We start from the raw sequence: 13,665 nt of genomic DNA, 5'->3' as shown, positions 1-13,665 counted from the left end.
CGATGAACAACAAAACCTAAGGGCCAGGAGCGCCGAGCTTGACCTAGCCGAAGAGGACAGGGAAATCGCCGCTATCAAACAAAGGGCCCAGAAAAGAATAATGGAAAGAAAATACAACAGGAAGGTGATTCCGAGGATATTCAACAAAGGCGACCTTGTGCTCAGACGAACAGAGGAAGCCAGAAGACCTCCAGCTCATGGCAAACTCGCCGCAAATTGGAAAGGCCCCTTCCGTGTTACCCAAGTGCTCGGCAAGGGGGCATACCAACTCCAAACATTACAAGGCAATGCCATCCCAGGAAACTGGAACATCTCATCACTCAAAATGTATATGTCATAGTTTGTACAAAATGCGAATGAAGGTACTCTTTTTTCCCCTTAGAGCTTTTTTCCCAACTAAAGGGTTTTGCCTAAGGAGGGTTTTAATGAGGCCGGACGCCCCCCGAATCCAAATAAAAGCGGTAAATTCTTTTCAAATAAAGCCTGACAATGACAAAATATAACAAAGCAAAAACACTTAATATAAATATATTATATTATCAAACTGGCCTGAAACATCGGCCAAATACCACCACCTAATAGTCAAACCGGCCTAACGTCGGCCAAATACCATACAAAGTTCAAAAAACTAACAGTCTAGAGCTCAGACAGTCAAAACAAAAGCCACAAATACAAACAAACTAAGAAGGAGCATTCTCATCGTGCTCCTCCACAGTACCATCCACAACTAACTTTCCACCTACAACTATCTTTGTAATATCGAGCTTATCACAATCAAAATTAGGAGCTAACAGGGCAATCTGACTCACAGCACGATCAAAATCATAAGAGAACATCTCCATCCCAGCCTCCTCTAGCTCATGCACACGGGAAGTAAGCCGACCTTTGGCCACGTCGTGCTCCATAACTTCAGCCTGCAACAAACGGATTTGATCTCTTAAACGAACCACCTCATCCTCAGCTTCTTTCGCTTTAGCCACAGCACTGGTAGCAACATCTTCCTTTTCCTTTACAGCCTTCTCCAAATCAGCAATCCGAGCTGTATATGACTTCTCCATGGAAGAGACCTTGTTCACAGCCTCTTGCTGATCAGCACCAACGCACCCAACAGTCCGACCAACGCAGAGTAAGCGAGAAGCAACCACCTACCGAGCATCCGTAGTATGAGAACAATACAAAAGATTGAAAGAATAAGAAACACAAACAAAACATACCTGAACAAATTTACCGAGCGCTTCCATTCCAGCTCGGCGCGTCATAAGCATGTCCCCAGGATACTGCGAGGCCCTATCAGAAAGCTCCGCAAAATTAAACTGTTCGTTCCAAAGGGAGTGCGAGCTAGAACTAGCAATGAAGCCATGAAGCTTCTTCTGCCGATCAAAGGCAACTCCTCCACCACCTACAACCTCACGATCACCTTCGGAAATAACCTCTAAGGAAGTATCGTCTCTCTTCCTTTTAAATGAAGACGCCGGATGCGCAACGAACGAGAAAGCCTGCTCGCCCGCATCCTTCCGATCACCAGCACTCCCAATCCCTTTCTCCTTTTTCTTACTCAAGAAAGATTGCAGCTTGTTCGGATCCAACAAGGGAACTCGGCCACCTGAAAGAAACCACCAAATGTCAGACAAACTCGGCAAACGCCCAATACTTAATAACAAAACACCAAAAAACATTACCTATGTAAGCCCTAAGACCCTCATTATCACCCAAATCATATAAACGCAAGATTTCAGGGATGGACAAGCATTCCCCAGCAGCAACACTCTCCACAATAAAATTCATCACAAACTCCTCTTCCTCACTCCTCTCAGAAGCCTCGAGGATCTGAGTCGGTTCAGAACACCAATAGAGAGGAAATTTCTCGCTCAACTCACCATCCAAATAGAAAGGGTACTCAGACTCGGCCAAGCGGACTTTGACAAAAAGAGATTTGAAGTTCTTGAAAGAGGACTTATAAAGAAGGAATACAGACCGACCCGGAAAGCTACTGAAACAAACCCACAACCCCTTACGAACCCCCTTTGCCTGAAAAAAGGAAAAGAATAAAGACAGCGAACAAGGGAAGGAGAGGAATTCCATCAGACATTGAAATGCGCGAAGGAATGCCCAAGAATTTGGGTGCAACTGTGACGGAGCACAGTTTAGCTGAGTAAGGACGTCACACTCAAAAGAAGAAAATGGAAACTTCACTCCAAGTTCAACCATGCATGGAGTATACATATAAAAATACTCCCAGTCACCCCTCCTCTCACAAACCCTATCACTACTAGAACAGGGCTGAAACTCGACAACGACGCCAGAACCCCCCCTCACGAAATCTATGCCCCTCAAATCAGAAAGGGATTCAACGCTGATGAAGGAAGATGAACGTGTCTTCACATCATCTTGGACCCAGTGATATGGGTCGTCTTCCCTATCCTCAATAGCCTTCAATTTTTCTTTCAATTTCTCTCCCGCCATGACAGAGTACGCAGAAACGAACAGTCAAAGAAGAGTCAGAGAACGTTTACCTTTCGAAGACATAGCGAAGATTTGAAGACTAGGAGCAACACAGCGTAATTTCCAAAACAATGAAAATAACTATTATTGCAAGCCCACTAACAAAGTGGGTAAATTAATTCATGCCCACTAACAAACGTGGAAACCGAAACGGCAATAATGGACAATAAAAGATGACACGATTCGCGAAGAGACAAGTGAAACCCTTTCCAAATTTTTTCAAAACAAAACCTAGCCACGTATGAAAGACAAAAAGCTCGCCTACCGACCTATACGGAACGCTAGCCGACCTGGGGGGCTATGATGCGTACCACGCCATAATCGGCATGGAGGTTCAGTTGCAGACTGACCTTAAAAATCGGAACCAAGTAGTACAGAACAAACAAACTTTATAAATCACCTCCGAAACTGAATACACCACTCAATCACGTCTCTTCACAAGATATCCATAACGGCACTTGACCAGGAATATCGGAACTAATAGGAACTCACCAGCAAACTCGAAGAGCCTATAAATCTTACCCCCTGATTCAGAAAGGAGCAGGTTCCACATTCACTTCTAGTTATTTACTCTTTATTTATTAGTTATTCTCCCACTTACTTGAGCGTCGGAGTGCTTTGTGCAGATGCTCCTGCCGCCGTGTTTCAGAAGGCCGAGGTTAAACTCACGTTGCTACTCGAGGACAACATATAATCCAACCACGCATCCAAGTGCTCGGCCAGAGATCACCAACCTCAGTCATCACAGACGGAACACTTTTAATATTAGATTTTTGTATAAATAAAAATAATTAATTTTAATTTATTATTAGTATAAGATAATTTTATATATATATTTAATTACGTAATATTATTTCAACAAAAATAAAAATATTTTATATTAATTATATAAATAATTATCTAAAAAAAATAAATATAATATTATATAAAATATTTTATACTCTCAAACCATCAAAATTAAAGGTTATATTATAATTTGACATGTTATAAAAATTTAGCAAATTTCCAAATGATTTGACAGACGTCTGTTTCTATTCACCACGATACCGATTTCAATGATTCCCCCCGACCCTCCATTTTGAATTGTGAAATTTCCAAGAAGAATGTGATTATTTTAATGGAATTGGATGAAGGTCTTCGGTAAAAGAAATTAGGTCCAGTTTGGGTAACTAACTTAATTAAGCTCTTTTTGATAAAATAACTTAAACAATAAATGACTCTGTTAAAAATAACTTATAAATAAGTTATTTTGTGTTTGGATTTTTAACTCTAAAAGTGCTTATTTTAAAGAAATGTAATGAAAAGTAGAAGTATTATGAGAGAAGTTATTTTTTTTAACTTTTCTATAAGCTCCAAAATAGCTTCTTAAAAAATTGCAATTTAGTTTTGAAAATTACACCCGACATTAATACTATTACTTTTCATAAGTCAAAAGTTAAAAAAAACTACTTCTAGAATTTCCCAAACGGTCCTTAATCTAACACAATGATGTGTAATTATGTGGCGTGCTTCCAAAAGCGGTTGTGAAATTTCCAAGAAGAATGTGATTATTTTAATGGGAATTGGATGAAGGTCTTCGGTAAAGCGGAGAATGGAAATTACTAGTTTTACCTTGATAAATTTACTATTTTCTTCTATAAATTCATGTAAATATATAATAATTTAAAATTAAGTATTTACACCTGTGAAGTAAAGAACAATAGAGTGGCATTAGTAGCCAAACCGACATTTGGAAACAGGAGGCTTAACCGCACGATGCAACTTTCCTTGTCTCTTCTCTCCATGCTTCTTCCTCTCTTCTCTGTGATCTTTGTCTCTTTGACCGGAGTTTTCATTTGCATGCACCCAAATTTCATCTCTGGTCCTTGAACTTCTCACACCAATGGATAATCATCATGATGAAGAATCATTTGACACCGTTATAGAAGCCAGAGAAGAATTCATGGTTTCACCATCAACGGGTTCAAATCCAACAATAAGACTCGCCCACTTTCTCAAACCCACCATGAGCAAAACCCCATCACCACGTGACTCTCCACCACTCCCTTCCAATTCCAACGTTATAGAAAATGTTCCATGTGAAGTAGCGTTCAATGGGTGGTTACACCCACAACAACAATGGAAAACATGGGTTGACTTAATGAAACCCAAGTACGAACATGTATGGGTGCAAGCTGGAATAGACAAAGCAATAATGGCTTCAACATTCACAATCAACAAGAACAGTGAAATGCTTATTGTTCTTGCAGAGAAGTGGTGTTGTGAGACCAACACATTCATATTTCCGTGGGGAGAATGCACGGTAACATTGGAAGACATGAAGTTATGTGGGGGTTTCTCTGTTCTTGGGGCTCCTGTTTCTTTGTCTATTGAGACCGACGAGGAGAAGGAAATTGAGGCGAAACTCCTCGCTGTGAGGGCAATGTTCTTCAGATCAAAAGCAAGAAGGGCTGATCATCATGCGTGGATGATGCACTTCATGGAGAATGCAAGTAGCCAAGTGGAGCATGAAGCTTTCTTGGCATTGTGGTTGTCAAGGTTTGTTTTCGCTTCTAAATCACATAGATCTGTTTTGAAATGTGTTTTTCCGCTTGCTGTAAAACTAGCCAGAGGAACTAGAGTAGCATTAGGACCTGCTGTTTTAGCTAGCATTTATAGGGACTTGAGATTGTTGAATAGTGCTATCAAGGGTTCAGCAAAGACGAAGAACGGGGGAGTTACTCTCTGGGCTCCTTTTCAGTTGGTAATTGTGTGGGCTTTAGAGAGGTTTCCGGCACTTCCGCCAAAGCCAAAGATGGTTGAACCAAGCCAGCCTATAATGGCTAGGTGGGATAGATTGAAAACAATGATTGATAACAACAAATTGAGATCGATTATGGATCCAGCGGGGGTGAAAAAAGACGGCTTTCTTTGGCGCCCGTATAAGAATTCTCCACCACTTAAGCTTTATAATACAAAGTACTCTTGGGTGTGTGATAATCCTGATTTTCATAGCGAATTGGATTCATACATTCGCTGCTTGAGGGTCTCTAAGTTGGTGGGAATGTCCTGCATAGAGCAATACTTCCCAAATCGTGTTGCTATGCAATTTGGTATGGATCAGGACATACCTGATTGTACAGTTCCTCATCGCAACAAGGATCCTTGGATGGATTACATCCGCCCTGTCATGGATACAAATTTATTAAGTGCATTGTGTGCCAGACAGCCAGATGTTACTTTAAGGTACTATGCTTGGTGGAAGCGACGGAAACTAGGCAAGGAAGAAGGCATGAAAACGGGATTAGGGACGGGGAATTTGTCACGAGTTTCGTCTAGGCAGGTGAAGGGTGCTGGATCATATGATTCGCCATCTGGTCTACCTTCTAAGCGAAAGAGAGATCAAGGGGTTTTTAATCAAAGGCATGAGCTTACAATTGTAGAAAGATTGAGTACTTCGAGCAACAATAGATGTTTTGAGGATGCAGTTGTTCAAAACAAGAGCACTTTGTCTAGTTCTGAATCTGTTGACAATCTTCCCTCACTAGGTGCTGTCTTTCAAGCATATGGAATAATGAGTAGTGGAGTTCTTAATTTTGTTGCAAGTGACAATGTTGTTGGAGGATCAAACATTGCTAATGTAGAAGATCCTAAAGCAGAAGGGAGCAAAAAAATTTCCAATGAAGATGCAAAAGAAGGCAAACCAAAGGCTCATAAATTTTGTGGTACAGTTGAAACTGGTTTCAACAAGGACGGAAAAGGTGCATGCCATTGTATTGGAGAAATGGCATCTTATCTTGAATACCGGATTCTGAAGCTTGAAAAAATGCATGCCAAGCTCAAACTAGCAAAATTTACCCCCCAAAATATAAAAAAATTAGATCCAAGGCATTCAGTTCCTTAGTATTTCAGTTGTTAGTAAACACTAATGTTCCTTTTTGGCTTGTAAAATCAAGAATCAACTCTCTGCATAGTATTTTGCAAGACGGTTGTGTTAGTGTTAGATTGACTATATAGTCAATGTAAATTTTGTTCAACTCTGTATCACATGAGAAATAGAATAGCTGGTACAAAGGAGTAGTTTAGCAAGTTTGATATATGCTTAAAAAACTCAGTTCAGAAAGGATTTGATTTCTCTTTAGTTTTCACACATCTAATTGATTTATCACCCTTGCCATTTCCCACTCTCAATTAAAAAACAATGAATCAAACAAAATAATCAAAGCATGCAAAGGCAGAGAAAATAGTTCACATTAGTGGAAAGTTGTTAGCATAAAAATGAACAGATAGTAAGATCATGGAAGTAGGATACACTATTACTAATACTATACTATTAAATTCTAATTGTCAACTTCCCTATCAATACAACCATACCATTAATATCAGAATCTTACTTTCTTGTGGTTAATTATGCTAACAGAATTGTTTCCCACATGCAAGCTGAGACATTAATTGAGCACCAAAGGACTTAAACTCTTACTACCAGTTGTTGAATCTGAAGCCAAATGGCAAAGAAACCATTTACCATAGACATCAATACAAATGGCTAGAAAAAGCAAAGCTCCAAAGGTAAAAAGGATCCATGCCTCATTAGAATATGAGCAAAGTGGGTAGTAGGAGGATCCCATCAGAAAAACCCTAATGAGAAAACCTCCATATTTGGTAATTTGATGTTGCACAGCTATGACTCGAAACGCTTCCATTATTCACAGGGAAGGCGATCTTAAGGGCAGTGCTTAGAAATCAGAGAATAAGAACACTTATGCACAAAATTGGACATTCAAATAACAGAAAATCAAACAAACTTTGGAGTACAGAATTTATCTCACAACGGATTCAAGAACAATGGATTGTAAAACACACAATAAACGATTTGAGGATCCCTCAGATTATTTTTTTCCTCAATGGAATTCGGTCCACTACTTTAAATATTATAAATCGTCACAGGGAAGCATTTATATGTCATAAATCTGCATTAGAAATCAACCAAAACTCACCTAATCTTGGAATACCAGCCAAAATAACATTTTAAAAAAAAAAAATAATAAATATATAAGAAAGAATTATTAATAAAAAGCATGCAATGAGATGAAAGAAATAGTGAACAAACTCTCTTCGAAAGAAATCTCCAAAATCAGCCGCTATGACTCGGACTCGGGCGGCACAAGTTGGTTTCAGTTTAGTATTTAAAGGAAGGGACTTGGAGGTTAATTTTATTATTTTACCCCTACTCTTTTGCAAAATGACGCTTTAGTCCATATAGCGATGGACTTTTGCAAAATGATGGGACTCCGAGCAAGGAGAAATTACTGTGTGCTCTCAGAAGTCAGAACAAATCAAATTTTTTGGGCGAAGATCGCATCCCATTAAAGAATTTTTTTTTCATCCTATTATGACAGTATTCACTATTCACTCTATTCAGTAATTAAGTTAGCTTGTGTCGGTGGGAAAAAGAAAAACCAGTTCCCTAGAAACATAGAAAACAAGGAAACTTCTAAGAGCTAACCAAATTTTCCACCCGAAAAAAGAATTCTTTTCGAAGCATGGAAACGAAGGAGAAGATAGTGATGGGTATGGTTGCGTTACTGCTTTCTGCTTTCGGCGTTAGTGGTTGGACCGGTGAAATCCATGGAAGAGTTGTTTGTGATGTGTGTGGGGATTCTTCTCTTGGACCTGAAGATCATGTTCTTGAAGGTCTCTGTCTCTCTCTCCCCAATATGTTTTTAGTTTTATATCATTTATTTTTTGCCCTGAATTTTTGTTTCAGTTACCTTTTTCCTTGAATTGTGCACGTTGGCTTGGAATTTGTATCAATTAACAATTTTGATGGTTGATTCTGTGATGTTTTATAGAAAGGTATTATTGTAGTAGGTTGATGTGTGAAAGCTTGAGCCTCACAATATAGGTTTGCCAATAAGCATCAGGAAATGATGTTGTATAATGATACTATGCTGAATTATTTTTTTCTTGTGAAGAAATCATCACTAACAAAAGGGTGGATTCACTTGGATTGGTTTGGTACTTCGGGTAGAGCAATAGATTTGAACATGTTCATAAGAATGGACAAGTTCTGTGACAGTGGAATTTATTTTTATTTTTTCTTTTTAGCATTTTGCCCTTCAACTCTAGTGTGATGTCAAGAATATTGTTAATGATCAAGTCCAAGATATTGCAATTTTGAAATTTAGGTATTGTGGTTTATGCACAATGTTGCTCAATTGTCACTTCCCTCTTTATTTTTCTTTTCTATTATTATTTCTTTTATTTGCATATCTTTGCTACATTCATGGGTCATGCTGATTCTTGAGAAATATACACTCTGTGGATATCAATTTATGAATCAGGATAGGAATGTTCCTACTTCTTAATGATATAGAGTGGAAAACATCGAAATCATTGTCATTAGCATAGATGGTGTAGTGATTTATGATGTTTCTGCTTGTTTAATTATAGATATCAAGTAAGTAATAGGTCAATTGAAGTTTCAGCTGTTCAATTTGCTCCTTTTAGTTTACTAACCATTATGTTCATGATAATTGCAATCTTTGTAAAGTTTTAGATTAACTTGTTTCTAATACATGAACAGAAACCTAACCTAGGATTATACCGTGTTTAACATAATTTTCTTTGTAGCCCCTAAGAATTGTTTGATATGTACACTGACATAAAACTTATTACTGATTGAGATTGATATACCAATCCTAACAGTTAGGGCCTTCATCAGTCATTAAATAGGAACAAAAGGGTGTAGGGAAAATCAGTTAGAGAGTTGATCGGAACAGCGAGAGAGAGCATGGATGGGATGCACAAAACCCCTGTCCAGCACCATATTGTGGTTCTTGTCAACATTGTTCTGGAGCTAAACCATAATTCACAAGATTTTCGAGGTTTTGCCATTTCTTTTCATGTTATTTGAACTTCATGACTAATCCATTGAACATAAGATGTTATTGTAAAATGTGAACACAACCATCCTTTGGGGGGTGATATGACTTGGTGACTAATTAGCATCAATTACCAGATTCAAGTATTCAACTGTTCCTATTTTGATTAGTAGAATCAATGTATCTCTAGCCTCTGCTAGGAATCCAGCCAATGAGAAATAGGGACTTAATTTTAGTTTAGTGCATCATTAGGTTGGGAGGGTTTGTAACTATGCCTTGCTGGCATGGCAGTGAAATAGAAAAGATATCTGTTATGAGAGAGAGTCGAGAGGTAGTGAGGGGACTATCTCAAAATTGAGGAAATTAGACTCAGTACTGGGAGAGTCAATCCTCTCAAAAGCTTGACATTCACTTGTTCTTTCACACCCCCCCCCCCCCATACATAAAACACTTGGAGGAGAATAAAGCCTCACCGTTTTTTCCTCAAATCCTATAGATTCAGTAATGTGCTTGTGCATTTTTTCAATACCACATTGATGATTGAATTTTCCATTTTTTTTTTAAAAAAAGAATTCTCACTGATCCAATTATTTGACTTTGATGTTTCGCATGATAGTCCTTCCATTATTCTTTTAGAATCATTTAATATTTGATTATGTGACTGCTGGACTCAACCGATCCCACTTAGCGAGATAAAGTTTTATTGTAGTTGTTTTGTTATTTGGAATGACTAGGAGAATATATAATAATAAGAGGGGAATACTGAATAGGGTTTCCTATAAATTCGTTATCAATACCTTGTTGGCACATATATACATACATCCTAGTCTAATTTGAGAAGTTTTTGTTTTTATAATTTCTGTTATACTCTTCTTGTTAGGTTACTATTAGAGTGTCTTTAAGGTAAATCTGAAAAGAAAAAGTTTCAACTTCATTAACCATTCACATTGATTATAAATATTTTACTAAATAATTTGGTTCACATTCTTGTATGAAATTGTAAAGTCTTACACATTAGACAGGAAAATTCTTGCAATTGACTTCATGAGGTAATTGGGAGCCGTTACAGGTACCCAACAGCAGTGAGGACCAAACTACAATTGATACTTATTTGGGCTAAGCTGTCTTTATTCTATGCTTTCTTGCCATTTTAAGTAACCTTTTGTTACTGAAAAGTTTACCTCACAATTGTCTGATATCATTTTGTTAATTGTCCAAAAACTACCAAAAAAATGGTTTCAACATCAACAAACTTTCATTTTTTTCATTTGAAATCTCATTGTTCCGTTTATTTCTCTGTGTTGGTCCAGGTGCTGAGGTTGCTGTCCTTTGCATCACGAAGTCCGGGGAAGTTCTAAACTACCAAGCATTCACAGATGCTAAGGGGATTTACACAGTGGCCGAGACAATGCCGGAGAGTGATCGGTGGGATGCGTGCCTTGCCCGACCCATCAGTGGTTTCCATGAGCATTGCACCCGTCTCGCTGAGGGCAGTTCGGGGGTGAAATTCAGTTACAATCACCCATCAGGGTATTCACACACTGTCAGAACTTTCGTTTATCGACCTGTTAACGTTCCAACCTACTGCATTTGATATACATAATTACACACTAGCTTGTTTATGCTTGTGCATGGTTGAACTACAGCAAAAGCTAATGACCATAAGGGTATTTTCGTAATAGTATGTGGATGTATGTAGTGTTGTCCGGTTATGTATTTGAGCTTGGTCAAAAGTACAGAATGATATGTTAGTCAAACAATCAAACCATTGTAAATGACATTGCCATTGATGATAAGCAATATGATCAGTGATATAAAAGTTTTCACGGAAAGACAGCTACTATTATCACATTGAGAAAAAAAATGCACCATCCTTTCTGAATTTCGAGTCATGCATAGTTTAATGGGAAGTTCTAACTTCTAAGATATAGATAGGGGAAAAAACATAAACGTAGACACAGATACATAAATATTAAAGAAATAGAGACAAAATACATGTGTTATGTTCGGCAAAATAAATATACAAAGCAAATAAAGTTTTGAAAACTGTAATACCCTAAACATCACCTTAAGATTTTATCTACCACCATCATTAATTTTTGAGTTAAATGTGAAAGTGATTTTTGAAGTTGCACTCAAGTTTTGAAGTGGTATTTAAAATTAATAGTTATCTAAATTTATTTTTGAAATTGCACTCCGAGACTCATAATAGTCCCTAAGACACTTTTCATCCATCAGTTGCTATCGGAAAGCTGATGACTCATAATAGTCCCTAAGACACTTTTCATCCATCTGTTGCTATCAGAAAGCTGATGTGGATTGATGCCTGCCATGCTTGCACTCCGAAAACGAGGCCGTATTTGGCGCGTCTTTTGCGTGGAACGATGTTGTGTGGTGTGTTTGATATAATTTCTCTCCATAATGTTAAAACTCAATGCTTGAAAATTTCATGAGATTTGTGTCCACTCCTGATTTCAAACCACCTAACCAAAAGAAATGACTTAGATTTGTGTTTACTTTCTGTTTTGGCAACTCTCTCTTTTGTTTATTTTGTCATTAGGAACCAACTATTTTGCCTGTATAGGCTCTATATTTTGGTTAATGTATCTTTCCATTAGACGGTGCATTATTAGGAACTAATTATTTGGCTGTGTGGCCTTTTATTTTGATAACTTCGACAAATGAAATGCTTATGAGTGTGGATGTAAAGTTTGTTGGTTGAGTTAAACCTCAAAGTGGTCTCTGAAATTGTACTTGGGACTCGAAGTGGTCCCTGAACTTAATAGTTACCCAAATTCATTCCTGAAGTTGCATTCTGGAACCCAAACACGTCTTTCAAGCCATTTCCGTCTACTTGGCACCATCGGAAAGCTGATTTGGACTCTATCTTGACACGTTGGCAAACCCTAAAATGACATAGTATTGTGTTGGCGCGCAAACGTTGTGAAACGATGTTGTTTCACACTATATTGTAACCCTTCTTCCCTTTATTCCTCAACGGCGATGATGTGATTTGCGCCACTGCAGTTGCTGCCTTCGAAAATGACTGCACTCCAACGTCGGCTTCATCATCGTCGTCATTTAGAGAGTATGTGTTGAAGACTGTTTTCTCCATTAGATGTAAACAAAAAGGAAAAGAAGAAGTAGAAATAAGAGATGTTTTGTTTTACCTTAATGTTGATGGTTTGCTGTTTTTGCTAGGGTTTCATCGGAACTAGTTTTGTTAGTGACCAGGGTAAATTTTTTATTTTTTCTAATCAATGGTTGTTCGTTATGGTTGATAGCTACTTCATCATTCTTATAGCTTGATTCGGATGTTTTGGTGGCATGTGGTTTACAGGTTTAGGGTTTATAGACGTTAGGTTGATGATAGAAGGGTTTATATTTTGATTATAGAGATTTTAGGGGTGCTGTTAAAAGATAATGAGTTTGATAATTCAATTTTGATGATTGAGTTGTTAATTAATATTAATTTTGGTAGTTATAGTAGCTATAATAGGGTTTAATTGGTTTATTATAGTAGTTATGATATCTATTGTGATTGGATCTCCTTCTTCATTCTTCTGGACTATAAATTGTCTCTAAAATATGGAAAGAAGTCATATTATGAAGTTGCTTATTCAGATACTTTCAGTACTTATTCTTAATCACCTGGACACTTTGTCAATGATGCAAGTCAAATTCAATCACAGGATATGAATATTAATATTAATATTATTTTTTATTTAGTATATGAAAAATTTTATGATAAAGACAAATTTTATGAATGATTGTTTTAACTGTGAAATTGCAAACCTGAATTAAAATTATTTAGAGCATACCATAATATATGTAATGAAGTTGAATTAATGCTATTGATAATAGAATTCTGAATTTGTTGATGATCCCATTGTCCTTCAAAAAAATATGTCGCTTATTTTTAAATCCCGCTTAATACATGCTAATATTACTTCCATAATCATTTGACTGTCAACTCTCTATGTGTGTAGTATTTTAGAATAATAGTCTGTTGTGATTGATAATGATTTACATATACTAATTCTTGTAAATGTCACCGTACAATGTTAAGGGATATTGATGGGAGTAAGGTGCATAAGGCTCTGAGGAAGAAGTATGGAGACGAAGGGTATAAAGAAGGTGATGTTATTGGTTTCTATATCATTGTTTTTGGATCTGGGATCTGATTGTGTAAAGTATGGTCAGTACTACCGCATCTTTGGTTCATTATACATTATAGATATAATCACATTCCTTTTTGAATTTCGCAGACTGAATATCTGCTTATTGAAAATTAGGTGTA

At 37.3% G+C, this 13,665-nt stretch overlaps 3 protein-coding genes and 1 non-coding gene across 4 annotated transcripts; 2 read left to right on the top strand and 2 right to left on the bottom strand.

Moving 5' to 3' along the window:
• Positions 1-578: 578 nt before the first annotated feature.
• On the bottom strand, positions 579-1,676 carry LOC107646438 (uncharacterized). The gene is made up of 2 exons (XM_021117505.2): positions 1,215-1,676; positions 579-1,145 (listed from the first exon to the last, which is right to left on the bottom strand). The coding sequence occupies exons 1-2, from the start codon at positions 1,674-1,676 to the stop codon at positions 681-683; spliced, it is 927 nt and encodes a 308-aa protein (XP_020973164.2). The 3' UTR covers positions 579-680.
• A 2,437-nt stretch (positions 1,677-4,113) lies between these two features.
• Positions 4,114-7,637, top strand: LOC107625181 (uncharacterized). The gene has a single exon (XM_016327759.3). The coding sequence runs from the start codon at positions 4,385-4,387 to the stop codon at positions 6,383-6,385; it is 2,001 nt and encodes a 666-aa protein (XP_016183245.1). The 5' UTR covers positions 4,114-4,384; the 3' UTR covers positions 6,386-7,637.
• Positions 6,562-6,661, bottom strand: LOC148575738 (small nucleolar RNA Z266). The gene has a single exon (XR_015904374.1). It is a non-coding gene; the product is annotated as a small nucleolar RNA Z266 (small nucleolar RNA).
• Positions 7,638-7,789: 152 nt separating the features above from the next.
• Positions 7,790-11,197, top strand: LOC107625192 (Pollen Ole e 1 allergen and extensin family protein). Its single transcript, XM_016327770.3, has 2 exons — positions 7,790-8,175; positions 10,676-11,197. The coding sequence occupies exons 1-2, from the start codon at positions 8,025-8,027 to the stop codon at positions 10,957-10,959; spliced, it is 435 nt and encodes a 144-aa protein (XP_016183256.1). The 5' UTR covers positions 7,790-8,024; the 3' UTR covers positions 10,960-11,197.
• The last annotated feature ends 2,468 nt before the right edge of the window (positions 11,198-13,665 follow it).

The sequence above is a fragment of the Arachis ipaensis genome, chromosome B1 (genome assembly GCF_059453495.1).
Source record: "Arachis ipaensis isolate K30076 ecotype BB chromosome B1, ASM5945349v1, whole genome shotgun sequence".
In the NCBI taxonomy this organism is placed as follows: Eukaryota; Viridiplantae; Streptophyta; class Magnoliopsida; order Fabales; family Fabaceae; genus Arachis; species Arachis ipaensis.
The sequence above is the reverse complement of the archived record's forward strand: the minus strand, read 5'-3'. Positions and strand labels throughout refer to the sequence as shown.